Source organism: Dryobates pubescens, chromosome 38, assembly GCF_014839835.1.
Source record: "Dryobates pubescens isolate bDryPub1 chromosome 38, bDryPub1.pri, whole genome shotgun sequence".
NCBI classification, from domain to species: Eukaryota; Metazoa; Chordata; class Aves; order Piciformes; family Picidae; genus Dryobates; species Dryobates pubescens.
This window is the reverse complement of record NC_071649.1, coordinates 493,164-519,178: the sequence shown is the minus strand read 5'-3', so window position 1 is coordinate 519,178 and position 26,015 is coordinate 493,164. Positions and strand designations below refer to the sequence as shown.

The following is a 26,015-nucleotide window of genomic DNA, read 5'->3' as shown; positions in this document are numbered from 1 at the left end:
GTTTAGAGTCTTGCTGACTGATGTGGCAGGGGGTGAGCCAGGGGAATCTGAAGACTTTTAAGAAGAGTCAGTTTCCTTTCCCTCAGTGCACCTCTAGTCAGCATGCAGTGAGTGGGGGTTTTGCCATGAGCTCCTCTATTCCATTGTTCTACCTCAATGGCAATATCTGTAACAGACCTTTTTCAACATAAGGCAGAAACCAGGAGATTGTAAAAGGGAAATCTTTGTGCCATGCAAGTGTTATCAAACTGAAATTTAAATTACAGAACTAAAGCCTGGCAAGGCAAGAACCACCCCCCCCCGGCTCTACCTCAGTGATTACACCACACCCATTCTGAAACAGATGTTTTAGTTAGCTCCAAATAATGCTTTAGACATTCAGCTGCAGACAGACAGTCTGTCCAAAACAAAGCAGTCTAAGGTTTGTTACTGATGTGCCAAGCAGCAAATAGCTTCTTCAGCTGCTCCTCAGTAGATACTGCAGGAAGCATGTGAAAACTCCCAAGGCAGTGGAGTGACAGCTCCACAGGACTGCCAGCACTGCAGTTACTCATCACTGGGCAATCTAGCTTCAGTGGTAACCAAAGCTGACACGTATATGCTTCTGTAACAAGGTAAATCTCAAATATCACTGTGCCTAGTTACCTGGCTGAGTAAGAGGAGCCTGGACTTGCAATTTCCAGCCTTTTAAAATTCCTAAGCTTTCTGAAGTGTGGTCCTTTTACCCACTGGAACACTGCATACAGTTGTAAGCCAGATGCCTGAAGATGCAGTCTACAGATCATCCCTGCTGCTGAGTGAAGAAAAAGCCAAGCAGAAATTCAGTTTTAAGCTCACAGGACTTGTACTCTCAGAGTAGAGTACACCAAATAGAGTCTCTGAAGCACTGAAACGTTCATACATAGTACTTCAGGAATTGATGTGGATCCTAGCATGGATACCCTGCAAGCTCTTAAACAATTAGTTTAAAACAGTATTTGTGTTCAGATAAAGAGCTATCTCAACAGTCCTACAGCTGCTCCCTCACATCACCTTAGGAGCTAGCGTAATCAAGCCCTGAATTGGGCAAAAAGAGCACCCAACTAGTGCAAGACCTGTGAAAGGATGAGTAGTATGGTCTCAGGAGTACCTGTGAACTATTACCCATTCCCATCACCCTCCCCCAAGAGTACCTTTTCACTGTGCAGCTGTGACAAGACAGCCAAGCCTGTCAGCAGAACTGGCTGTGTGAGATCCCAAAGTCACACACAAGCTCAGGGAGATACAGATGGAATACAAAGTAGTCTCAAACTGCAATTCTATTAAGTTTATTATTTAAATAGTGGATGCACTAATTGTAAAAAGGTGACTTTAGTGTTAAATACTTCATTCCATTCTAACAGTGTCCTCAGTCTTCACAGTGCTACTTCTTACCCTTGAAGAGTGCACAGCAACATACAAAACAGACTAACTACTGAGTTCTGGATTTATGCAAACTGCCAAAACATTTTTCCCCCTCCTGCCCTGGTATTTGCAGTTATCTTCTCTTATAGAGAGACTTTCTTGTTCCATGCCCTAAAGAGAAAGAAAGAGAAAGATTAAAGCAAGCATTCTCCCTCCAAATAATATATGTCAATTTACCTCTGAAAACAGGCATCAATGACTGCCTTTTCCTGTGGCAAGACAAGACACTGGTGGTTGTTAGAACTTTATACTCAGCTTCCCAGTAAGTATAAATCCTGCAGGAGTGTTGTTGGACTTCAGAATATCCTAGTGTAACAGAGTTCCATATGAAGCTCAAACATTTTCACTGTGCTCTTGTAACACATGCAAGAAACACCAACTAAGGGGCAAGTATAAGAAGTACTTGGGGGTTATGCAAGTTTCCTGGGTGCTTGTACTAAAAAGGAGCAGCAATTAAAGGTTTAACACTGGTGTTCAAACCATCTGACTTAAGGCCTGACACCAATTTTGACTAGTAAGAGGCTTTAGTCTTCAGTTTCCGTTTCCCACCTTGCAAATACACCGAATTGTAAGCAAATATACTGTTGAATGTACAAGAGAGGGCCTTTTACTGAAAGAATGTTCAGATTAGCTTTACTGTGCCAGATTGTTCATCTCCAGAGGGAGCTTTGATCTTTCAGGTAGTTTCTTGTATGTACTGACCCTTTTCAAGGTATAGCCTTTTCAGACTCTCCACCAGTGCTCAAAAGCATAGGATTTCCCCCTTCATTGTAGCATGAAGGTCCTACTCCATCAAGCTGAAGTTGGGAAGCATTACCTATATGCATTTGTGTTGTGTCAAACAACAGTGTTGTGGCTGAGACAGACCTGTAGCTTGATGATATACTGCAAAGTGATACCTTAGCCTATACTTTTTAAAAAGTTAGAGCAGTTTGAAGAGCAGCTAGACTCAAACATTCCATTTGGTGGATTTCTCTTTTGGTTTGTTCCCTTCTCCTTAAAAAAAAGGAACAAACCTAACCCACTCAGAACTACAACACTCTTCACAGCAAAGCAAGTAAGTTTGAAGTCTGGTTTGCTTCTTTCTCATCTTGCCTGCATACAAAGCATTTGTTATCATTTCACAAAGCTACCCAATATCCTTGCAACTAAAACCAAGAACAAGGATTCCAAGACAGCAGTGAAAAATTGCTTGGAACAGTGGTTTGGGGGTTGTTTTGGTAGCTGTCAAAGTACACCAACCTTTGCGTATGCTTTTAGGTATCTCCCACACTACTTCTTCCACTTCATGTCTTGTGTCTCTGCATTTTGAGAGTGGTTTGCCTATTCTTTTCTTCTTTGGTTTAACCAAAGGTGGGCACCCTGAAAAGCAAGATATAAGTGGTGTTATTGCTACAAAGCATAGTCTTAAAACCAATTTAAGCTTGGCTTTGCCTGACTGGTCTGTAGTGTTCCTCTTTTCCCTTCCTTTTACATACCCAATTTAGTGGCAGATAAAACTGACACTACAGGTATCAAAAGCAAACTTCTCTTGTCTAGTCACTGCCCAACCATAATTCTGGATGCACTGTGTTTGGGTCATAACTGGGACAGGTGTTCATGTGACCAAAACCCAGCCTAGGGAGAGCTGGATAATTCTGCTTTAGTTCACTTTTCAACTGTTGAAGACAAATTGATGCTGTCCAAGTGACTGAACTCACCCATGCCCTTGAAAATGAATTAAAATAAACAACTAATCAACTGTTCAGACCTGCACCACAAGCATACAGTTCAAGAAGTCAGATGTAACATGTGATATTACTGCTAAAGCAACACATCTGGTTTAGCCAAACCCCCTTAAACTGCAGGGCACTTAAGTTTAATTTGAGGAAACTAGTCCTAAGATAAAGCATTTTAAAAAGGGCATCATTTTACTTGCACTTCTGAGGCATCCACTGTCATGAACAGCACTCACAATAAACCAGTTCTTGCTTGCTCACACTAAATGTGGTAGCCTCTTACAACTACACAGGCTGGAAAAAGGGGAGGAGAAAGCCAGGGGTAACAAAAAGGCCAAACAGCCTCAGTGCACCACAGCATCATTTCATCAGTATCAGAGCAATGGTAGTTATCCTCTCCTCTTATCCAAACAGGTGCTTGCTGCTTGTGTCATGCCTTTTTGAATGCTTCTTAAGAACTGAAACAGAGGAAATGAGTCCTACCTTGTTCTTTGTTCTTGGCTGGAGGCGAGACACTACTACGTACTTGGCTGGTAAATTTGGGTTTAGCACCACTTCTAATCCAATACTCTTCAGGCCATATCCCCATGTTCTCCCTTAACAGCCTTCCTAATAAATAAAAAGTTGATTTAAGGTCAGAATTTACTTTTGCTAACATTAATATACTGTTTGATTGACAAGTCAGAATGCAAAGCTACCTGCTGCAGCTAATGGCAAGAGCCTATTAAAGCAAAACCAGGTTTTTGGAGACCACACTTAAATTACACAGTGCTTCAAGTCTACAGAGGAAAATTGAAGAACACTTAAGCCTGTTATTAGATCACCCTGTTAGAGATGCTGCACTAAACAGCAGCCACTTACTGAAGCACCCATGCATCAGTTAGGAGCCCTGGCTGCTAGCTCTGCTTATTCCCAGTGCAGATGCATCCAGTTTCTACCAGTATCAACCTTTACAAAAAGAAAGTGTTCTCCAGATCAGATTTAATCCAGCTTCACACTGCCTTTATGAAAATACAGCAAAGCTTTGGTTGCTAAGAGCAGCAGCAATAAAAAAAACAACACCCAAGCAACACAGTGATTTGACTCCTGTTCTCCAGGAAGAGAGAAGTTCAACAGGGTATGGCCACAATGCACTTAACCCCATTTAATCCAGCTAACATGGGGCTGTGATGGGAGGGTCAAAGTCTAAACCTAAAAGGCTGAGTTTCCAAGCTGTTATTATTCATAGAATTGTTAGGGTTGGAAGGGACCTCAAGGACCATCCAGTTCCAACCTCCCTGCCATGGGCAGGGACACCTCACACTAGAACAGGTTGCTCAGAGCCACATCCAGCCTGGCCTTCAAAACCTCCAGGGATGAGGCTTCCACCACCTCCCTGGGCAACCTGTTCCATTTGCCATTACTGAGCAGTGGTAAATGTTCAAATTTCCATCATTTTTTTCAAATGAATAAACCTCCACTAAGGTGAGAAAGACAAGTACATACAAAAAATAAATCTAACTCAAAAATCCTCTGCTGGCTGTGAAGATGCAGCAGCCCCATGCAAGAGGTAAAAAAAATTGCAGCAAACCTCCTCTGCCTCAAAACAAAGAAAAAGAAGATTCTGGAGTACTTCTGGCTCTTAAGTCAAGCCTGAAGCTGCAGCAATCTTTAATCTTCCCTCTGGTTGAAACTACAATCTGCAGGTGCAGGGGTTTTGTAGGTGTGTTCCCAGCAATTTGCTTACCTCCCAAGAACTTCCATAGTGCTCGCTGGTGTTCAGGTCCTTCTCTCCTTGCCATAGACCTCTTCCTTCCATAACACCCATAGTCACTGTATGCTACTGCATCTTGTACTTTCTCCTTTGGTTTGTAAACTACACCAATGTTTTCACCAAGCCCAATCCTATTTATTTTCTCTTGAACAGGCCAGCCAATAAACTGAGCTGGTATAGCATTTTTGGGTGGTTTCCAAAGCACCCTCTGGCCAACGGGGTAGAAACTGCCTTTACTAGGTGCTAAGATTCCATATGGAGTGGCTTCTTGAAAGAAGTATTCAATTTCATCCATGTTATCATCTTCTTCCTCATCCTCTTCATCTTGCTCCTCCTCTTCTTCCCTCACAGAATATTCTTCAGAGTCCTCAACTTCTGGCAAACCCTTAGGTGCTTGGTTCTTGAGAGAATGGATTTTTTTCTGATTAGAAGGCTTAGGAAGGGCTCCCAGCTTTCTGCCTTTACCAGAAGCCTCCTTAGTCTTCACAGTTGAAGAGTATTTGGGGTCTTGGTCATTCAAGCTGTTCATCTGCTCCTTTCCTACCACTTCATCTTCATTAAGGGACCCACCACTTGTAATCTTCTCTTTCTTCAAGCCCTCTGTACCTTTCTGGAAAGCATACATGCTTTTCTGAAGCACATAGTCAGGGACAAAATAAGACACTGGAACATTTTCAATGGATGAGCCTTCCTCTCTAGAAGACATATCATCAGAAGACAGACTGAGCACACTTGGAGGTTTCCTTTGTGGGAAACAAAGGTCATAGTCATAGTTAGTGTCCATAGTGTCCAAAAAAGCCTGCCAGCTGTCAGAGGAAACATACCTCATGGATTCGTCACACCACACGCTGCCATCTGTTTGACTTTCATTGGCTGCACCATGGCTTCGGTTCGGCTTTTTCTGCTGGCAACTCAAGTCATCTGTTACCTCCATACTGGATGGAAGTAGTCCTGCTTGTTGAACCAAGCTGGGCTCATCTTGAGGAGTTTTGGAAGCTGTGGATTTCCTCAAGCTGGATTTCTTAGCTGCTACCACATCCTGGCTCACCACTGGCTGCTCTGTGCTAGCAGATCTCACCAGCTCTGTCACTTGCACTGCCATGGGTTCACCTGAGGGGGATTTTGCCTGTTGACTTATCATCTGCTTTTCTGCATCCAGCTTCACTCCATGATTTTGGACCTCACTTTCTTGTGTGGTTTCAGCAGCCTGTTTGGAGGGGAGAACAGTTTTTCTCTCACCTAAGGAAGCTCCTGGCACCATTTTCTCCCCTTCACCAGGGCCGTATAGCATTCCTTCACACGAGCTAACAGCAAATAAGTCACGCTGCACTATGTTCTCTGGGACTGGTTTGCCACTTGCCACATCATACAAGGGGATAGTTTCTTTAAAGGACTTCCACAGCTGAATAGCAGGAGAGCCATTTCCATATTCTATTCTCACTTCTTCCTTCTCAAAGGCATAGCTGCCAGTAGGAAGATTTCTGTACTGGGTAGAGCTGGAAAGGCTCTTGTTACGAAACTCTCTGTCTACTACAATGGAAGATCCAGACGAATCCTGATTTGTTGAAGCACTTTCAGTCTCTGTACCTATACCAGAAGAAGCACAGGCCGTGTTTCCTGCATCACAGCCTTTCGTTTCTGTACCTAGGACATCTTGATGCCTTTTTGGCTTGCTTTCAGGCTGTCTAGGATCAGTCTGTGTTTCTTTTGTCTCCATCTTTTTCCCAGAGGTACTATAGTGTCTAAATCTTGTTGCATGATAAAACACAGGGGAAGGTGGGGGACCATTAAAATAAGGCCTTCTGTTAACTCTTGCATGTGCTGGATGCTGTGGAACGAAATATCCAGGGTACTCGTGGAGCGCAACAGAATAAAAGGGGAAATACGGGTTTCCACTTCGGTAGCCTAGACATTGGGGATAAAAACAAGTAAAGAGAAACATTTCTTCTTCATCCAAGTAATTTTGGTGAACATTTGCTTGTATAAATAGGGACAGCTGCAAGATCAGACACATAGGTAAGCAACCCACTCCATCTGTTAGCGCTTAGAAACAAATCTGGCACAGAAACCAAGTCTGTAGCTGTCCAGATAAGCTGTTCCGTAACAAAACTTCAACCAGAGCTTGATTCTGTTCCTTGGAACATAAAACAAAGAGCTTTCTGTAATTTTTTTTGAGGGGTATTTAATGACTATGCAATAGGATTGCCTCTGAAGAAGACAGCTCAAGATGCAAACCAACACAGGTACGGCATTTACAGAATGCATTTAACCATATAGTTTGTGTGGAAGTTTCTATTTATCCATAACGTGCTCATGGATGTATGGACCTCAAATACACTCATTGAGTAGTAGGCACATTCTGAAGCTCTCCAGCTGTACCATAACCATTCCTTAATAATTGACTCAGCCTTCTACTCTCCCAGAAACAAGCACTTGCCTTCCAACATACAAGTTAAACATTCAGCCAACATTCAATTAACTCCACCTTAAACTTACAAGAAGCTTGTTCACAGAGATAGGCATTTGTTTCTTCTTAGTAACTTACTCCACAGAGCTACCCCAGGCAGCTCTCATTCAGCTCACCTGGAGCAGGTACACAGTATGGGCTGTACGCGTGACTGAGGTACCATGGATTTGGAAAAGGCTGTTGTGCTGGTGGCTGCGCATAAAAAAAGGGTCTCGTGTGGTTTGTGGAGTAGGATCCACTCTCTGAAGATGAAGCAGTGTTCATTTCTAATTCTTTTCAAACACTGAAAGAGAGAAATGAGCAGGATCAACCATTTTTTGAAACTGTGACCTAGTCATTGTTGTGCTCTGCCAGAGCACAGATGCTCCTCTTCCAGCCCAACACAACCTGATCTTTCCAGCAGACAAGTAGTGCCTTCAAAGAGAAGGCAGCATCACAGTCAAGGTCAAAGACTTTACTATTTGTTTCATAAATTCATAAAATGTTTTGGGTTGGAAGGGACCTCCAGAGGTCATCTGGTCCAAACCCCCTGCAGTCAGCAGGGACAGCCTCCACTAGGTCACGTTGCTCAGAGCCACGTAAAGCCTGACCTCCAATATCTCCAAGGATGGGGCCTCAACCACCTCCCTGGGCAACCGGTTTCAGTGTTCCACCACCCTCATGGTAAAGAGCTTGTTCCTAACATCCAATCTAAATCTGCTCTTCTCTAATTTCAAACCATTGCCCTTCATTTTGTCAATGCAGGCCTTTGCACCCAGTCTCTCTCCATCTTTCTTACAGCCCACTTCAGGTAGTGGAAGGCTCCAGGCTGAACACCTCCAGCTCCTTCAGCCTGTCCTTGCTGCATGGGTGCTCCAACCCCTGACCACTTTTGTAGCCTTTCTCTGAACTTGCTCTATCAGGTCCATGCACTTCCCTTGCTAAGGAGCCTTTTATATGCAGATCTTAGTACTTATACTCTAAAGCCACAGGACTAATAACTTTATGCACACATGGATATAAATAATACTCCAAACAATTAGCCCCTGAGCAAAGGGACTCAAAACCACACAAATATAAAACCCAAACAAAAACCTTCACATAATCAGAAGTGGGATGTTCCATGAAAACAAGGCTTCTTAAGGCTAACAGCTGTGTTGTATTTGAAGCCCCAAGAAGAGCTCTAGTAACTCAGGATTTGTGCTTCACAGTGTACTTAAAAACAATGATAGCTAATGTGGCAAATGAAACATTTCAGTAACACTGAGCTTAAGCTAATTGATTAGTAACAAAAAAAAAACCCAACAAATAAGGTAAAATACTTAAGCATAAGTTTGTGTTCAAAGCCATACAAAATTCACAAGACAACTTCCCTCCCACCCTGCTGCATTTACCCAGACAGTTAACACTAAGCTCAGTCCAGTCCCACCCATAGCAGTGACACATCCAGCTTATAGGCAATAAGAAAAAACAGAACACAGAAGGCACAGTGACAACACAGAAGCAAGCAAGCAAGCAAACAAACAAACAACAGGAGCTTAAGTCTCCCAGGAACGTAAGCACTTAAAAGTTACTGAAAACAAAATAAGAGTTCAAGGACCTGTTACAAACTAGCACACAGTTCAGCCTAGAGTTTCAGAAAGCTTTCAGGAACACTGGAGCCCTCTTCAGTTTCCATCTAAAAAGGCCTGTCCAGTTCTTGTAAGCATCAAAAGCCTACAGATGCCCCTCACTCTCCTTATCCAAAGCTCCCAGAATTATCTTGACTTTGAGAGCATAATAGAACAGGAAAAAAAAAAGAACGACAAAACAAACCAAGCCCTCAAAAGCTACACTATTCCTACCCCACTAGAGCCCCTCAAAACCAGAGTCCATGCTTGCTGCTTACAGCCCAGCAAGAAACTAACCAAGCTTTGGGCTCACTCTTTTTATGGCAGAGAGCTGCTGCTTGTCCACTCCCCCTTCCACCTGGGGCTCATTTAACAATGACCTAGGGGCCCTTTTCCATTAGTGTGTGGGAAGGAGAACCAAAGCACAAAGGATAGAAGTAAAAGCCTGCAGCTGGTGTACCAAAAGAACCAGGACCAGAAATTGTTTCACTTGGAAAAGACCTCCAAGATCACCACAGCCCAAAGTACCACATGCACACATTTCAACACCTCCAGGGATGGGGACTCCACCACCTCCCCAGGCAGCTTGTTCCAGTGCCTGACCACTCCTGCAGCAAAGAAATTGTCCTTGATCTCAAATGTAATGATCCGAGCCCTGCTCTGCCTGTTAGTATGTGGATACCTTCACCATAGAATCAGTTTGCAGTCTTGCAGACGCTTAAGCTGCACCCTGAAGTGAATCCAATATTTGACTTTTGCTGTGTTAGGACTTGCATTAAAAGGAAAAGCAAACAGAAATCTTCTGCCCAAAACCACTGCTAAAGGCACTTTTTGCAGGGGTAAAAAAAAAATTTAACCAGACACAGCAAAGCTTGCATTTGTTTACCTGTTGTTCAGTATGGAGTAAAGGGAGCAATGCTCTTCCCTCCTAACACGGTGGGCTGACAAACAAGATGTTCTTTTGCATATGAATAGGAGACGTGTTTATTCTGCCACACATAACAGTTATAAAATGTGAGGCTGTAACTCAGCTCTGCCAGGGGTCTTTAGGGGAGATGAGAATCTGGGTGGCCACTTGGCACCTTCACATCTCTTGGGGACAGAGCTCTGATGCTGGGAGCGATGGAGAGTGAAGGGATGCACTATGCAAGGAGCTGAGTGACTAGAGAAAAACAAAGGGGTGTGGATCATAGAATCAATAAAGCTGGGAAAGACCTCAAATCCAACCTGTCACCCAACACCTCCTGACAACTAAACCATGGCTCCAAGTGCCACATCCAGTCCCTTTTTGAACACCTCCAGGGACAGTGACTCCACCACTTCCCTGGGCAGCACAGTCCAATGGCCAAGTACTCTTTCTGGGAAGAACTTTCTCCTCACCTCCAGCCTAAACTTCCCCTGGCACAGCTTGAGACTGTGTCCTCTTGTTCTGTTGCTGGTTGCCTGGGAGAAGAGACCAGCCCCCACATGGCTACAACCTCCCTTCAGGTAGTTGTAGAGAGCAAGAAGGTCTCCCCTGAGCCTCCTCTTCTCCAGGCTAAGCAACCCCAGCTCCCTTAGCTACTTAGACACTATTGACATCTCTAGTTTGGGAGATTCCTGTAATGTTTGGGTTTTTCCTTTCTATAACGTTCAGATTAAAGTTATCTGTGGCACTGAAACACCAAGTGTAAAACGCCTCACCCACGCGGATGACAGAGGACTGGGACAGGCTGCCCAGAGAGGCTGCGGAGTCTCCTCTGCAGAGATTCAGGCCCCTGCTGGACACGGCCTTGTGCAGCCTGCTCGGGGTGAAGCTACTTTAGCAAGAGGGTTGGATGTAGATGATCCCCAGAGATCCCTTCCAACCCCCACCGTTCCGGGATCAACCGTTAAGGCCACAGGGCCTCCAGGCTGCAGGGAGCCGCTTCTCCCAGCAGGGGGCGCGGAGCCGCGCTCCCTCCTCACGGGGGCGCGCTGCGGCCGCCGGAAGCGCGGGCGCGGCCTCCGTTCCCTGGGCGCGCGGGCGCTGGCGTAGGCAGGGGAAGCGGAAGAGGAAGCGGGGGCGGGCCGAGGCGCCTGGCCTGGCGCGCGGGGCTCCGCGCATGCGCAGTGAGGGCGGCCAGGCGCGGCGGCCGTGCTCTGGAGGATGAGGAGGCGGAGGGCAGCGCGCCTGCGCGCCTAGGGGCCGCTGCCTCCGCAGGCTGGGTGCGAGCGGATCCTCATCTCCTTCCTCGCTTCCCCGGCCCCCTCACCTCTGGCCGCCCGCGGTCGGGACGCTGAGGTGTGAGAGGAAGCGGCGGTCGGAGGTTTGTCTGTGGTGACTGGGCGGGGGGGGAGGCGGCGGTGGCTCTCCCGAGCTCGCGTCCCGCCGCGCCGTGAGGCGGCGGCCGCCCTCGTCTGGCGCGGCCGTGGGGTCCCGTTTCCCGTCTCCTGGCCGGCGGCGGCCTGCGGGGCTGGAGCGGGGGTAGGCCGGCATCGCGAAGGATCCTTGGCTCCGGCGGCGCTCCCGCAGCGGGAAGGCCCGCGGGGAGCTCTGCGGCATCCTATCGCTGCCCCCCCCCCCCCCCCGCCTGGGTGCGGCTCCCGCCTGCCCCTTCCGCGACCTGCCGCCGCTCCCGCCCGGCAGCTGCGGCTCCTGGGCCCGCTGGACACCGGCAGAGAACTGTAGCTGAGGCAGCCCGAGGAAGAAGGCGAGGTGGCTGCTGGCCCGCCTCCACGCCCTTGGCCGGGGCCGGCTCCTGGCGCGGCGGAGCTCGGCAGAGTCGGGAGGAGGAGAGGGAAACGCAGCGGGGGTTCAGCCGTGTGGCCGGCGGGGCCGCCCCTCGCCCCCGCAGTGTGCCGGTGCTCGCGGAGCGGGAAGGTGCCCCTCTTTCTTAGGGCTAGTGAGGATTTTCTGAGGGAAGCAGGAAAGAAAGCAAGCGGAGGAAGGAGACAGTTCACCTGGATGTCCGGAAGAGGAAAGAGATACTGTTTCTTGTCCCGTAAGCAGGAGGGGACCGTAAACTCTTGTCTGTAATGGGAAGGGCAGTTCGGCTTCCAACGTTCAGTGCCTCTCTTCAGCTGAGTGCGGTGGGACGGTTGCGACCTCGGTGCGTTTTTTCTTAGAGGTGCCTGAAGGGACAGACAGGATGAAATCTAGGAGAACAGCGCAGTGATGACATTGCCGTTTCTTGCGATTGCCCGGGCACCTTTCCTCGTCAGTACGTCTGATTGTGTGTGTGTGTGCATAGTATCGGTGCTTACAGCGCTGATGGGGGTGGGCTTCAGTGCTTCTGTGTGCTTTTGAAGAGTCAATTCCTAGTGAGTGCGTGGAGTCTAAATGCATGCATAGCGTAGCTTTGAAGTTAGACATCTGCGTGCCTAATTTATTTTTTCTGATATTTACTACTGTTTCTGTCCTGACCAGGATAGATATCTGCTGCTTTTGAAATTAATGGTGATTTAGAAACGGATTTGTGTTGTAGCTAACCCCTGCATTTTTAGAGGCTTCCTTGTGAAGCCACAGCTTGGCTCTCAGTGTTACTTAGTGATCGTAGGGGACCCGAACGTGAGTGTGTTGTTGTGAGCTCTCCCAGGGCTGTATCTGCCTGAACTGTGTTAAGATGCATTTAGGAGGTCGTTCAAACACACAATTAACTGAGTTCAGTTTCTCATAAATACATCAGGAGAAATAGGTAGTATTTGGTGTACTCAGGTGTGTACATCACATAGCCTTGTGCCCTGGCTGTATGTCACACATCCTTCCTAAAGATTTGTGTGTGTCTCGTAAAAGGGTCCTGTTATACTCAGTGTTGTGTAACCAGCATCTTGCAGGAGCAGGCTCAAGTGGAAGAAAGGATGTTGCTGCTTATTTACTAATTTTTTGGCTGCATTTTGGACAAGCAGTTGTTGTTGGGGGCAGTTTTTGAGGCAGGCTGGTTTGGTTTGGTCCTGTGAGAAGGAAACTAATGAGAAGTGGTGCAAGTTCTAAAATTTCTCTTCATTAATTTAGTGGCTGCTGCATTTGGAGAATAAATTTTATATGCATGAGTAAGACATCCACTATAAAGCACTCAACCTTTCAGAAACTAACTTATGGTTAGTAAAGCTAAGTTAATTATTAATCTCATTTCTTAATGTAGAACTGCTTGAATTTTTTAGTTGAGCATCCGTGCCTCCAAGTGATTATTTAAGGGAGTGATGTATACCTGTGAACTGGAATTTAAGTTGTTAAATAAACCAGACCACCTTCATTATACAGAAGGGAAAAACACCCCACTTTTCTGTGCATACTTGATGTGCATGGCTGGATCTTAGTGCTGACATCCCTGGCCCACTTTCTTCCAAAGATTAATTTTCCAAAACAGGTCAGGTCTTCCCACAAAACAGAAATGCCCTTGGGGATGGAAACTACCTGTGCTCCCCGATGAAGGCCAGTTGCCAAGTTAAGCTGTTGGTTTATCTTGTGCTAATTTCATTTCTGAGCAGTCATTTCCTTTAGTGTATTGCTTCCTTTAGGAGCAGAGAAACCAGGAAAGAAGGTGGTAATGAAGACTGCATTGTGACCAAACGTGTTGTCAGCGTGGAGCCTGACACTTCTGGTCTCTAGCTTCTGTGTAATTTCGGAAAGCTCACCTGCCTCTAAGTTGTAACTCGCCTCCCCTGCGTAATGTGCGTGGAAAACAGTAGTAGTTTCCAAGGGAACAGTAATTTTCAAGATGAAAATGTTGCAGGAATCAACTGGTCCTTAGTTTTTTGGGGAAATTTCATGTTGTTGCCTTACTAGAATCTCCTTGATGTCCTCGGGTTTCTGGGCTGCAGTGCTATCAAAGACACCTTTGATGGCTTTTGAAGAGAGGAAAACTTCCAAGTCTGCAACTGCTTCATCAATTACCTATTTCTTTTCTTGCTGCCAAGGATGCAAATTTGATACAGTCCTCAAGAATCTACAGCTTCCAACTGCTTTTTTGTCTTTCTTTCCTATCCTTGAGATCTCTTGGCAAGGTGTATTGATTTACATCACTGATTCTAATAATTTTTAGCACTTGCATTCCCCCTTTGGCTCTTAGTTGATACAACAATTTGGAAAGGGTGATCTGTAACTCAGCATATCCTTAACAGTAACTTAAGCATTGAAGTGCTTGAGCTTGGTGGCTTCCCTGCAAGCTGGGAGGATTACTATCTCTCCTCAGAGGAATGCTTATGTAGCCTGGCTTACCCTTGTTGAGTTCTTAATTCTGACATTTTATTATGTTAAATATAGTGAATGACTCACTTCTTTAAACGTGTTTTTACTTGTGATTTGTATGAGGCTGCCCTTGGATGGAAATGGGAATTTGATTAAAAGTGCACAAAAGTTGTAGTTAAAGCTTTGTAAAAAAATTCAAACTGAGTTATATCCAGGGAAGTAAGTTTTGGATGATGATTTTTTTTCCCCCTCCTTTTTTTCCCAGACATAGAGGTTTATTAAATGTGACTTGTAGTTAGTGAAGTTAGAATGAGAGATGTTTAGGTGGCTGAAGATGTGGATAGGAACCTGCATCCTTTCATAGAGCTTTATTTCCTATATATTTCATAGGAAATTAGGCATCTTAATGGCATTTTCAGAAGAACTTCCTTCTTTCTCTAATACCAACATGTCTAAAACTCAACAATTTCCAATTTGGAAACAAAATAAACCAAGTTTTACTTCAAGAATATCAGACCCTTCCCTGCTAATTCAATTGGAAATAGTCAGTGTCTTTATTGCATGTTACACATGGGGGTGCAGTGTTAACACTTCCATGTGTATAGTACGGTATCTGTGTTTATCAGTCTCTGCCTGACCTCAGAAGATAAACAGACTCAAGGAAGGCAATTAACAGCCTGTCCCATAACTCATTAACAGTCGATGACTAATTTTTGGAATGGTTTCATTCTGATTTGAAGTACAAGAACAAGTGTTAAAAGCCACAGCATTAATATGACTTAAGCCAAAAGCAGTTACTTCAAAATAAACCCTCTTATCAACCTGCTACTTAATGATTCTCTCCAGCTCAACAGGGAGTTCCTTTTGATCACTCTGTAATAACTTTGTTTGCAATTCAGTACTGCTGTGACCTTCCAGCAGCTCCCTACCAGCCCTGTTTTAGAAAGCTGACTTCCAAGAAGCTGCCCAGAACAAAATGGCCATTCCAGTGGCACCACTGAAGAGGAAAGTCTTATTCACAGAACTTGTATTCAAGGATTCTTTTTATTCTGGTAGAATTTCAGTTCAGGATATTAAGCTAACTTCAGCTATCGATATTTTCAACCATAAATCAGCAGTGTTGACCACTCTGAGCACTGCAAGAGACTGCAGTGCATCTGTGTAGACCTCTCTTCAAGTTGGTGGATTTTCAGTTAGCTGAGCTCTAAGAGCTGCATGCTAACCAAGAGATGCCAGGTTGGGACCAGAGAGAACTGAGCCTCTTGCAGCTCTCATTTGGCAAATATCTGGCCCTGAACAAGGTGATTCTTATTTCAGTGCCTGTTTTTCAGCCTCTAAATTGAGGAAAATACCTGCTTTAAAATTGTCTTGAGCTCTTTGGAGAGCTGCAAGAGAGGTAGGTAGTCTACCTCTGATGACTTTCCAGGCACAAAATTATGTTCCTGCTCCACTTACCCTAGTGTTTTGAACAGATTCACTTCTCTTGGGCAAATAAGCGATGGTAATTTTAGACCAGAAATTCAGAGAGTCTTAGAGTACGTATTGCTCTCCTGAGGACTCTTTAGTGTGGTTCCATTACAAGGGAATGGGATGTGGCTGCTGACTCTGTGATACAATTTCAGTTCTTCAGTAAAGAGTTATCGCTTGCAGCAAAACACAGTATGGATGTAGAAAACGGGAGTCATGCATGTACCATGTTCCTATCATGTGCCACCTCCTTGAAGCACATCATGAAGATAAGTTGGTTTCAGAGCAGCTGTAAACCAGGGACTCCAGCTTTGTAAATGGACAGTTCAAAGGTGGTTCACATCACATTAATGATCTGCACCAAGACTCCTGTCCTCCCCGCAATCTTGCCTGCTACTGAGGGTCATACTCAGATGTTCCAGCTATTTATAGTAATTAATTTCACAGTTTCAACTTGTCTTCTGCTGAACAGGTTTGTTTTTTCAGTTACTGTCAGCCTCATGCTGCCAAGAGCATCTTTAATCTTACTGGCAGGTGTTTATCAATGTCTCCCTGGCATCCTCAGCTGGTTCTGTTACCTAATGCCTACACTAGTCCATTTCAGTTTTGCTCCCTTTTCCCTCTGTTTCTGAAGATGTACATTCTTTTAAATTGCATCAGAATAGGAAGTTGTGGTATCAATGACTACTTTTGCTAAAGCTTAATACTGCTGATGCTCTGCCCTAACAGAGCTTAATCCACTGTCTTGAATTGTTCTTTAAACTTTATTCGTAATCCAGAAAAACAAAGCTGTGGAGAGACCTGGGATACCAGGAGAGCCACAAGCTAGCTATTTCTGGGGGCCTAACACACTTAGGAAGTCTGCTTGTCTCTGTAGCCATTTAAAGTTCGGTGCAAAATCTGTCAGTGGATTAGGTTGCATGTTAAGCTGTTATCAGATAACCAGGATACTGGTCAGTGATGCAGAGACAGGATGCATACTAATTTGGTGGAAAGCAGCTGTGACTTGAAGCAGGTCATTGCTTGAGGTGAGCAGTATCTTTGTGTGCCTTTGATATACTGGTGGCTTAGTGACTCGAGTGCTTAAACACCTGAAACTTGAAGGTCTGAAGTCAAGTTTTGTGCTAATACCTGTTAGTGCAGCAGACAGTAGTCTCTCCTTCCTCCTCCTCCAAATATTAACACCTTTTCTGTTTTTAATTAACTGGCTTCAGTTGAACACTGAACACTGGGTTTGACTATTTTGACTGGTTTTGTTAAACACCCAGTGAAAACTAAGTTTGAGATACTCCTTTTTTTGTCTTATATTCACCAAAGGAGAGCAGTGACACTAAATTAGGAGTAATTAAAGTAGTATTAATTAAACATACCTGTTTCAAGTGAATGCATGTTAAAGAGCTGTCTTTGAGTTGTATTACAGATAGGGCTATGTTGAAATAGCAGATCTTTGATAGGGCTGGCAGGTATTTCTTCATCCTTCATCTTGCACTAAATCATCTATTTCTGTATGGAATGTAAAGGATTTTGTTTCAAGGAAAGGGTTTCTGCACTCACTGCTCATCATGGACTATAGGGATAGTGATATCTTGGACTTGAGACAAAGTTCCTGGTTATTCTTTGATTTTTGGAATATGAAAGAACAGTGCAAGATTCAGTCTGGAGGTACTTGATAGATGTGGTACTCTGGTGTCCTTTTCTGATGCCAGGTGATTTTACCATCACAACTATCTCATCCTTAATTACGTTTCTGTCATTCTGTGTTCACATGGAAAATAAATCCTGGCCCCATTTTTAAGAGGAGGAGGAGAAATGTTCAAACACGAAAACACACTGTGGTAGCCCGTGGTCATAGAATCAATAAGGTTGGAAAAGACCTCAGAGATCAAGTCCAACCTAATACCTAACACCTCATCACAACTAAACCATGGCTTCAAGTGCCACATCCAGTCCTTTTCTGAACACCTCCAGGGGTGGAGACTCCACCACCTCCCTGGGCAGCACATTCCAATGGCCAATTACTCCTTCTGTGAAGAACTTTCACCTCCAACCTATCTCTCTTTTTGGGAAGAACTTCTTAACATCCAGCCTGAACCTCCCCCTGGCAGAGCCTGAGACTGTGTCACTGCTTTATAACCACTCCACGTGTTCCATCATCCCTTTGCTCCTATTATCTCTGTACTTTCCTCTTGTCTACAGCAGTCATGCTCACCTATGGGAGTGAGTCCAGAGAGAAGATGAGTAAGTGCTGGGAATTAGGTGACTAGGGTTTTTCCAGCTTTAGCTCTGGTTCTGCTTGTTCTCTAGTAGAATGGCAGAGGTAGAATGAAGAGGATGATGCTGATGCTGTTGAGTTTAGCTGGAAAATGATGGAATGGGGAAGAAGATGCATTTATATTTTTAGTGGCCTGGTACTGTTAAGCTTTAAGAAGACAAAAGCACAAAGCAGAAAAAGTAGCTGTTTAATATGGAAATGAGAAGAATGTGGCTGTTTTATCAGTGATTGAAGGAAATGCACTCAGTGGGAAAGCTGGGTAATTTTTGGAAGAGGAATAAAGTCTTACTGAACCTCTTTTTAACTTCCCAGCCTTAGAATCTGTGTTGATAAAATAAATGATCTTGGTGGAGGAGTCTAAATATTGTTGAGAGTGAATGCACAGTCTTGGCCTGGAGAAGAGGAGGCTCAGGGGAGACCTTCTTGCTGTCTACAACTGCCTGAAGGGAGGTTATAGCCAGGTGGGGGTTGGTCTCTTCTCCCACACAACCTGTGACAGAACAAGAGGACACAGTCTCAAACTGTGCCAGGGGAGGTTTAGCCTGGATGTTAGGAAGAAATTCTTCCCAGCAAGAGAGACTGGCCATTGGAATGTGCTGCCCAGGGAGGTGGTGGAGTCACCATCACTGGAGGTGTTTAAGAAGAGTCTGGCTGAGGCACTTGGTGCCATGGTTTAGTTGATTAGCTGGTGTTGGGTGATAGGTTGGACTCCATGATCTGAAAGGTCTTTTCCAACCTGGTTAATTCTGTGTATTCTGCTTTTCAGTTCTCATTGGTTTGTTTTGTTCTCTCTACAGGAGTTTTTAGTGCAAGTAATGATTCCCAGTGTAGAAATAGTTGTTGTTAGACAATTATTTTCAGGGGTAATTATGAAAGTTTAGGGTGTTTTTTTAAGTGCTAATGTGTAAATTGATTTTATTTTCCTGCTTTCAGTCACTCAAGTGCAGCCACTCTTCACGAGATGTTACCTCGACATCTACCTCAGACTTTGCTTCTGCTCATCCGTTGCCTGGGTCATAGATCTCAACAGGAGCTCTGCAGACACTCTTGAAAGTCTTGAACAGCTTCTGACATCAAGTCAAAGCATGATGACCTAATAGTGGGTCAAAGTCTGAAACATCGATTCAGCAGTCCAAGACAGAACTGCCTTTTTTTTCATCAGTATCACTTCTGAAGGACTCTCTGCTGGTTTGTCCCCTGCTTACTTCAGAAACATTCAGCTGACCTTTCTCTGGTGAAAAGATCCTGACTTTTCTCTCTGGTCCTGGAACTATTAATGGAATACAGTCATGTCTACCCAGGACGAGAGGCAGATCAACACGGAGTACGCTGTATCCTTGCTGGAGCAGTTGAAGTTCTTTTATGAACAGCAGTTGCTAACTGACATAGTGTTGATTGTTGAGGGCACTGAATTTCCCTGCCATAAGATGGTCCTTGCCACGTGCAGCTCATATTTCAGGTAGGTATCCAAACTAGGATCTGTTAATTGTAGGAAATCCATGAGACCTGCTTCTGAGTGCTGTATTACTTAATTGCTTCACAATCTGGTGTGTTGCAGAGAGTTTTTGCGATCAGTGAAGGAAGTAAAAAACCTAAATATTGTGATTGGCAGTCACTAAAAGAGTAAAATCAAATTTCCATCCCTTACTCTGGATAGGCACTGTGGTTTTTACAGTATTGAAAAAAATTAAAATCACACTTTTAGCATCACAGAATTGTTAGGGTTGGAAAGGACCTCAAGGATTGGCCAGTTCCAACCCCCCTGCCACAAGCAGGGACACCTCAAACTAGATCAGGTTGCTCACAGCCACATCCAGCCTGGCCTTAACAACCTCCTTTTGCTGGTTCATTTTCTTTAGGGAGTTCACCAAGTCTGAATGATTAGGTACCTTCCTTACTCTTCAGATATTTAAATGTTTAATTTCTTTTTTACTTCCCCAGGTGAGCTAAGGAGATTGAGACTTGGCTATGCAAGTTCCATTCTCATGTTAATTAGCTGCAGGTCCATTGCCATGTTTATTAGCTGTAGTTTCTTAGCAGAGGTCTCTGGTGGGAGCAGGGATTGCTGTGCAAGTTCATGGCTTCCTTTTCCCAGTCATCAGCAAAGAAGCCAAAACCTTTTCTCTTGCCTGAGAGTCTTGCTGCAGTGCAGTGTTGTTTTCTTCTTTTGTATGTGTGGATGATTTTTGTTCGGGGGATTTCTTCCCAACACTGGGATGCTGTTGGAGTTTTTAATTCAGTGGCTTCTGCCTCCCAGATAGCCTGGGTTTTGTCTTCTCCAAAGCTTTTATTAATAAGTTGTAGACTGCTACTACCTTTTGCAGTACTACTTTTAGCAGCAGGTCCTAGGTGACAAGGCACCATGATTTTTCTGCAGCACTTAAGTCTTTTTTTATGTGTTGTTTGCAACACAGTGTAATTAATTTGCCTGTCTGGAAGGAATTTTGAAGCATGAACCCAGCCTTGGTGACATCCGTGCACGTTTCACCCCCCTGATAACATTCTGAAAGGATTCTAACTTCTTTTCCTGTTTAAGCAGGGAAGGTGTGCACATTCTGTCCTCATGTTGAGAAGGGCTCACTACACAGAATGCTTCTCAAATACTTCCTGTATTTTGTCTGCTTTCTTGCACTGAGCTATTTGAGGATTAATTGGTAACTTTCACAGGAGGTCGTCTTGCTGCTGGGTTTTGTGTTACCTTTTTTCCTCTGGGCTGAAACAAACATTGTGGGGTGGCTGGACGCAGGGACTGACAAGGGCCTGGTGCAGGTGACATGAGTTCCAACAGCCTATGAAGTACCAAGCCCTGGAAACGTGGCCAGATTTAATGTGGGTGGCTAATCATAAGGTTGGAAAGCTGTCAGGAGTCCACACAGTGTGCTGTGCTAGAATATGCAGTCAGATCTCTTACTCATACGTGTTTGTTTATTATTTATGGAATGAGGTTTTGGCACTGGTTGAAAGAAGCATCAGCCTTGTGGTTTTGTCATGTTCTGTTTTTCTTCTCTGCTTCGGTTTACAGCAAGAAAGTAACGCTCAGCTTCCTAAATGTAGCTTTATTATGAAAAATTGATAGCCCTGAGGAGGCTGGGTGGAGAGGGGGATGAATAGGAAGCATCTCTTAGTGTGATCCCAGCCATTGTGTACGACTGCAGCCGGCTCACCTTCCATCTTCGTGCTCGAATGCCGAGCTGCGGCAGCACAGCTCAGGCACAGGCTGCTCAGCAGTGTGAGAGCGTGCCGTGGAGCCAGACTCTCTCTAACAGCTGCCTCTCCCTGTCTATGAAGAGGAGTCTGCTAGCACTCATACTGCCTTGCTTACTCTCAAAAAGCTGCATGGCAAGTTGATACTCACTTGGCCAGTCAGTGATCTCTCCTAAAAGGCAAGCTGGCCTGAGTTGAAGAGCTGAGAGGGTGACAGAGGTGGGGCACTGTCTTTTGAATCAGATGCTTCCTGGAATGGCTTTGCTTAGGGAGTCTGGCTCCATGTCCCCTTCCTCGCTGCAGCTGGAGGCGGGACTGCAGGGTGCACTGACCCTCTCTTCAACCTTCTCTCATCTCTGGTTTCCTAAATATTCCCAAATAAATACAGAGTCTTGAGCTGAATTTTCAATGCAACCAGAAATAGCAAATGCTCTTAAAAATCAATACCCCCATTTTAAGAAAAGGGACAAGTACCTGGTGTACAGTTCTGGAATCAGGTTAGTGCTTAGCTGTGCTGCAGTTACAAAACCAGAATGGGCAAGATGTGTAAAAAACATTATGGAAACAGTAACTTTAATTGCCTGTCTGTCTTGTTTTCAGGAAGATGTAATGGAAAGATTTGTGCTTTTTTGTTGGTGTTCAGACCAAGTCTGATTGGTTTTTATGTCATACAGACTTGCTTTTCTGCACATGATGATGAATGGTTTGTAAGAAATTCTTCAGATTGGATGTTAGGAAGAAGTCCTTCACCATGAGGGTGGTGAGACACTGGCACAGGTTGCCCAGGGAGGTGGTGGCAGCTTCATCCTTGAAGGTTTTTAAGTCCTAGGCTGGATGTGGCTCTGAGCAACCTGATCTAGTGTGAGGAGTTCCTGCCCATGGCAGGGGGGTTGGAACTGGCTGATCCTTGAGGTCCCTTCCCACCCTAACAATTCTACGATTCAAGGAGTGCTAGTCCTTGCTCCATTTCAGTGAGCTAATTCTCCTTCTCCCAGAGGAGCATGCTTTTTGAAATGACTTAGCTCAGTCCATTGCATAAATCTGCTGCTTCTGTTTTGGAATCTAAAATCTAGCTATGTATGTTTCAGCAGTTTCCTGGGGGATGTTTCTTCCCTCTCATCACCCAACAGAGAAAAAGTATTAAACATTCATCATTACACCTCTGAATTCATTAGAGTTCTCTGCTGATTAACATAAAAGAGCTTGCATAAATACATTTCTACATAAGGCACCCAGAGTACCTTTTGAATGCTCTGTACAATGCTTTATCTTAAATACTAGATGGTAGCCTCAGGCAAATACCAAACACCTGTAAAGAGGCAACCAGAAAGACTGTTCACCTTTTGGAGTGTCATCACTGAAGACTTACAGGTGACTATTACTGTACTTACTGTTGATCCTTGTCTTGCCTGTTTCTCCTCAGAGCCATGTTCATGAGCGGGCTGAGTGAAAGCAAACAGACACACGTACACCTGAGGAACGTGGACGCAGCCACTTTGCAGATCATCATCACCTACGCCTACACGGGGAACTTGGCAATAAGTGACAGCACAGTGGAACAGCTTTATGAAACTGCCTGCTTCTTACAGGTAGGAGTGTTTGATTTCAAGGGTGAAAGAACTGCTTCTCTTCCCCTTTATCTTGTTAAATAGGTTTCTCTGTTCAGCTTTTCAAAATGCTTCTGTTCTGTTGCTCGATATAAACAGCAGTTGTTTGCCAGATGCTTCAGGCACTCGTCCCTCCTTGCCTTCCATTCCCTGTGGATGGTGGAAGCAAAAGAGGACACTTCTAACATTTAGCTCCTCCAGCAGAATCATTAATCATTAAGGTTGGAAAAGACCTTTAAGATCTTCAAGTCCAACCATAACCCAGCTACCATGACCACTAAACTCTATCCTGAAGTGCCACATCTACAGCTTCTTGAACACCCCCAGGGGTGGTGACTCCACCTTTTCCACACCACTGTCTCAGTAAAGACATTTTTCCTAATGTCCAATCTAAGCCTCCCCTGGCACAGCTTAAACCCATTTCCCCTTACCCTATTGCTAGTTACTTGGGAGAAGAGACCAACACCAGCCACACTACAACCTCCTTTCAGGTAGCTGTAGAGACCAATAAGATCTCCCCTCAGCCTTCTCTTCTCCAGACTAAACAACCCCAGCTCCCTCAGCCACTCCCTGTGTGCTGTCCAAACCCTTCACCAGCCTCACTGCTCTACTTGATCTCTGTGAAGCAGCTGAGTAAGTTGCTGCGGCACTTGAGCACATACTCCAGGCCCAACCTGTTGATCCATATTAAACGCCTGCAGGTATTTTTACCTGCTGCTGGCAGGTGAAGGAGCAGATTGCACGCAGCAATCCTGAGCTGTGCTTCTTCTTTGCCTGGCAGGTAGACGACGTGTTACAGCGGTGCAGAGAATACTTGATCAAAAAAATCAACGCCGAAAACTGTGTGCGGCTCTTGAGCTTCGCCGACCTCTTCAGCTGCGAGGAGTTAAAGCAGAGCGCTAAAAGAATGGTAGAGCACAAGTTCACAGCTGTGTACCACCAGGAGGCTTTCATGCAGCTGTCCCATGACCTACTGATAGATATTTTAAGCAGTGACAATTTAAACGTGGAGAAGGAGGAGACGGTGCGCGAAGCCGCGATGCTGTGGCTGGAGTACAACACGGAGTCGCGGTCACAGTACCTGTCCTCCGTCCTCAGCCAGATCCGCATCGACGCGCTCTCCGAGGTCACGCAGAGAGCCTGGTTCCAAGGCTTGCCACCCAACGACAAGTCGGTGGTGGTGCAAGGCCTCTACAAATCCATGCCCAAGTTTTTCAAGCCCAGGCTAGGTATGACGAAAGAGGAGATGATGATATTCATTGAAGCTGCTGCTGAAACCCCCGGTAGTCTTTATTCTTCTGTCTGTTACAGCCCCCAGGCAGAAAAAGTTTACAAACTGTGCAACCCTCCTGCTGACTTGCATAAGGTTGGGACTCTGGTAACTCCCGATAACGACATCTACATAGCAGGTGGGCAGGTTCCTCTGAAAAACACCAAAACTAACCACAGTAAAAGCAGCAAACTCCAGGCTGCCTTCAGAACTGTGAACTGCTTTTATTGGTTCGATGCCCAGCAGAACACTTGGTTTCCAAAGACGCCGATGCTGTTTGTGCGCATAAAGCCATCCCTGGTCTGCTGCGAAGGCTACATCTATGCAATCGGAGGAGACAGCGTCGGGGGAGAGCTCAACAGGAGAACTGTGGAGAGATACGACACCGAGAAGGACGAGTGGACCATGGTCAGCCCCTTGCCTTGCGCCTGGCAGTGGAGCACGGCGGTGGCCGTTCACAACTGCATCTACGTCATGGCACACAACCTGATGTACTGCTATTTCCCCAGGTCAGACGCCTGGGTGGAGATGGCCATGCGGCAGACGAGTCGATGCTTCGCTTCGGCCGCCGCTTTCGGCGACAAAATCTTCTACATCGGAGGACTGCACATCGCCAGCAACTCCGGCATACGGCTGCCAAGCAGCACTGTGGACGGGTCTTCCGTGACGGTGGAAATCTACGACGTGAATAAGAACGAGTGGAGGATGGCAGCCAACATCCCTGCCAAGCGCTACTCTGACCCCTGCGTCAGAGCCGTCGTCATCTCCAACGCGCTGTGCGTCTTCATACGAGAAACCCACATGAACGAGAGAGCCAAGTATGCCACCTACCAATACGACCTGGAACTGGACCGCTGGTTTCTGAGGCAGCACATATCTGAACGTGTGCTGTGGGACTTGGGCAAAGACTTCCGGTGCACTGTAGGAAAGCTGTATCCCTCCTGCCTCGAAGAGTCCCCATGGAAACCTCCAACGTATCTCTTCTCACCAGATGGAGCTGATGAATTCGAGCTGGATGGGGAGATGGTTACTTTACCACCTGTATAGCTCCCAAATTAGACTGCACAACTGCTTCTGTGCTCAGCTATCACTAAATGAATAGCTGTGAGAGCAGAGGGCCGGAAGCAGTGATGTCAAACTCCTCTTTCCCCAGTTGTATTTTTTATGCCCTACCTAACACTCGCCGCCATTCAGTACCAATCAGTGGAATGAGCAGATCTGCTTCCATAGCCTAAAATACTATTACCTGGTAACTGAGAAACATGTATGTATATCCTGAGCTTAAGCATCTGACTCGTCTCAAGAATTAATTTCTAGCTCTATGAAATCTTGGTTCAGGCAAATTAGCTTCAGAAAAGAAAAGAAAAAAAGAGTAGTTCCTGTTTCTAGGATGATGTCACAGCTCTCTCAAAAGTATCTTCCAGTAATGTTTGAACTACTTCTGGATAGGCTACTTAAGTGCTAGTTCTGTAAGAGTGTGGCCTAATGAAAGGACTCTGCCACGCTTCCCAGTATCCACGTTGGTATAGCAATGCCATGAAAAAGGAAAAGAAACAAATCCCATGGATCTACCTGTGGTAGGAAGGGTAGATCTTCCATTGTATGGTAACATGCAGGGCAAAATGACTGCAGGTTCAGTCAAGCTGTACTCTTAGGTGCATGTATTCTATTTTCACTAACTTATACCTGTCTGATTAGAAAACAGGTCTTCCAAGCAGCTGGTAGTTTACCAGGTGTGGACTTAAAGTTGCTGGGCTTGCAATAGGAATTGTCAGCCCTCATAGTGCGGGTCTCTGTGGAGCTTTCCTCAGTAAATGCCTCCACGTTCTGTATTACAGCAACCTTGGCTCATGTATATTCCTTCCTGCTGCTGATGTATTTTTCCATTGTAAAACAAACAAAAAAAAGTTTTAGTGTGGATTAACCAGGTCTTTATTTTCTGTTAATTTAATAACAAGCATTACTGTAGTGTGATTGTGTATAGATATCCCTTAGCTATCAGGTTTTTTTACTTGGGGAGGGGTAGAGGGGAAGGGGGAGGGGAAGCAAACCGTTCAGGAATATCCTGTGCTGTGT

The 26,015-nt window shown here is 45.2% G+C and overlaps 2 protein-coding genes across 5 annotated transcripts; one reads left to right on the top strand and one right to left on the bottom strand.

Moving 5' to 3' along the window:
• Window positions 1-1,516: 1,516 nt before the first annotated feature.
• Window positions 1,517-7,650, bottom strand: LOC104304266 (uncharacterized). The gene is made up of 5 exons (XM_054177087.1): window positions 7,498-7,650; window positions 4,888-6,819; window positions 3,645-3,770; window positions 2,686-2,805; window positions 1,517-1,554 (listed from the first exon to the last, which is right to left on the bottom strand). Exons 1-5 carry the CDS (start codon window positions 7,643-7,645, stop codon window positions 1,517-1,519), a joined length of 2,364 nt encoding a protein of 787 aa, XP_054033062.1. The 5' UTR covers window positions 7,646-7,650.
• A 3,423-nt stretch (window positions 7,651-11,073) lies between these two features.
• On the top strand, window positions 11,074-25,406 carry KBTBD2 (kelch repeat and BTB domain containing 2). 4 transcript variants are annotated; one of them, XM_054177130.1, is made up of 4 exons: window positions 11,074-11,233; window positions 18,792-19,317; window positions 22,486-22,651; window positions 23,451-25,406. In XM_054177130.1, exons 2-4 carry the CDS (start codon window positions 19,148-19,150, stop codon window positions 24,984-24,986), a joined length of 1,872 nt encoding a protein of 623 aa, XP_054033105.1. In that variant the 5' UTR covers window positions 11,074-11,233; window positions 18,792-19,147; the 3' UTR covers window positions 24,987-25,406. The 4 variants fall into 4 exon arrangements, with proteins under 4 accessions (XP_054033105.1, XP_054033104.1, XP_054033107.1 ...); XM_054177129.1 differs by having other exon boundaries at window positions 11,074-11,258; XM_054177132.1 differs by lacking the exon at window positions 11,074-11,233 and adding an exon at window positions 11,785-11,933.
• The last annotated feature ends 609 nt before the right edge of the window (window positions 25,407-26,015 follow it).

Coding starts and splice junctions, on each gene's coding strand:
- LOC104304266 (XM_054177087.1), bottom strand. CDS start 7,645: ATGAACACTGCTTCATCTTCAGAGAGTGGATCCTACTCCACAAACCAC. Junction 3,771..4,887: donor ACTATGGAAGTTCTTGGGAG/GTAAGCAAATTG, acceptor TTTATTTATTAG/GAAGGCTGTTAAGGGAGAAC. Junction 1,555..2,685: donor ACCTAAAAGCATACGCAAAG/GTTGGTGTACTT, acceptor CTTTCTCTTTAG/GGCATGGAACAAGAAAGTCT.
- KBTBD2 (XM_054177130.1), top strand. CDS start 19,148: ATGTCTACCCAGGACGAGAGGCAGATCAACACGGAGTACGCTGTATCC. Junction 19,318..22,485: donor ACGTGCAGCTCATATTTCAG/GTAGGTATCCAA, acceptor GTTTCTCCTCAG/AGCCATGTTCATGAGCGGGC. Junction 22,652..23,450: donor AAACTGCCTGCTTCTTACAG/GTAGGAGTGTTT, acceptor TTTGCCTGGCAG/GTAGACGACGTGTTACAGCG.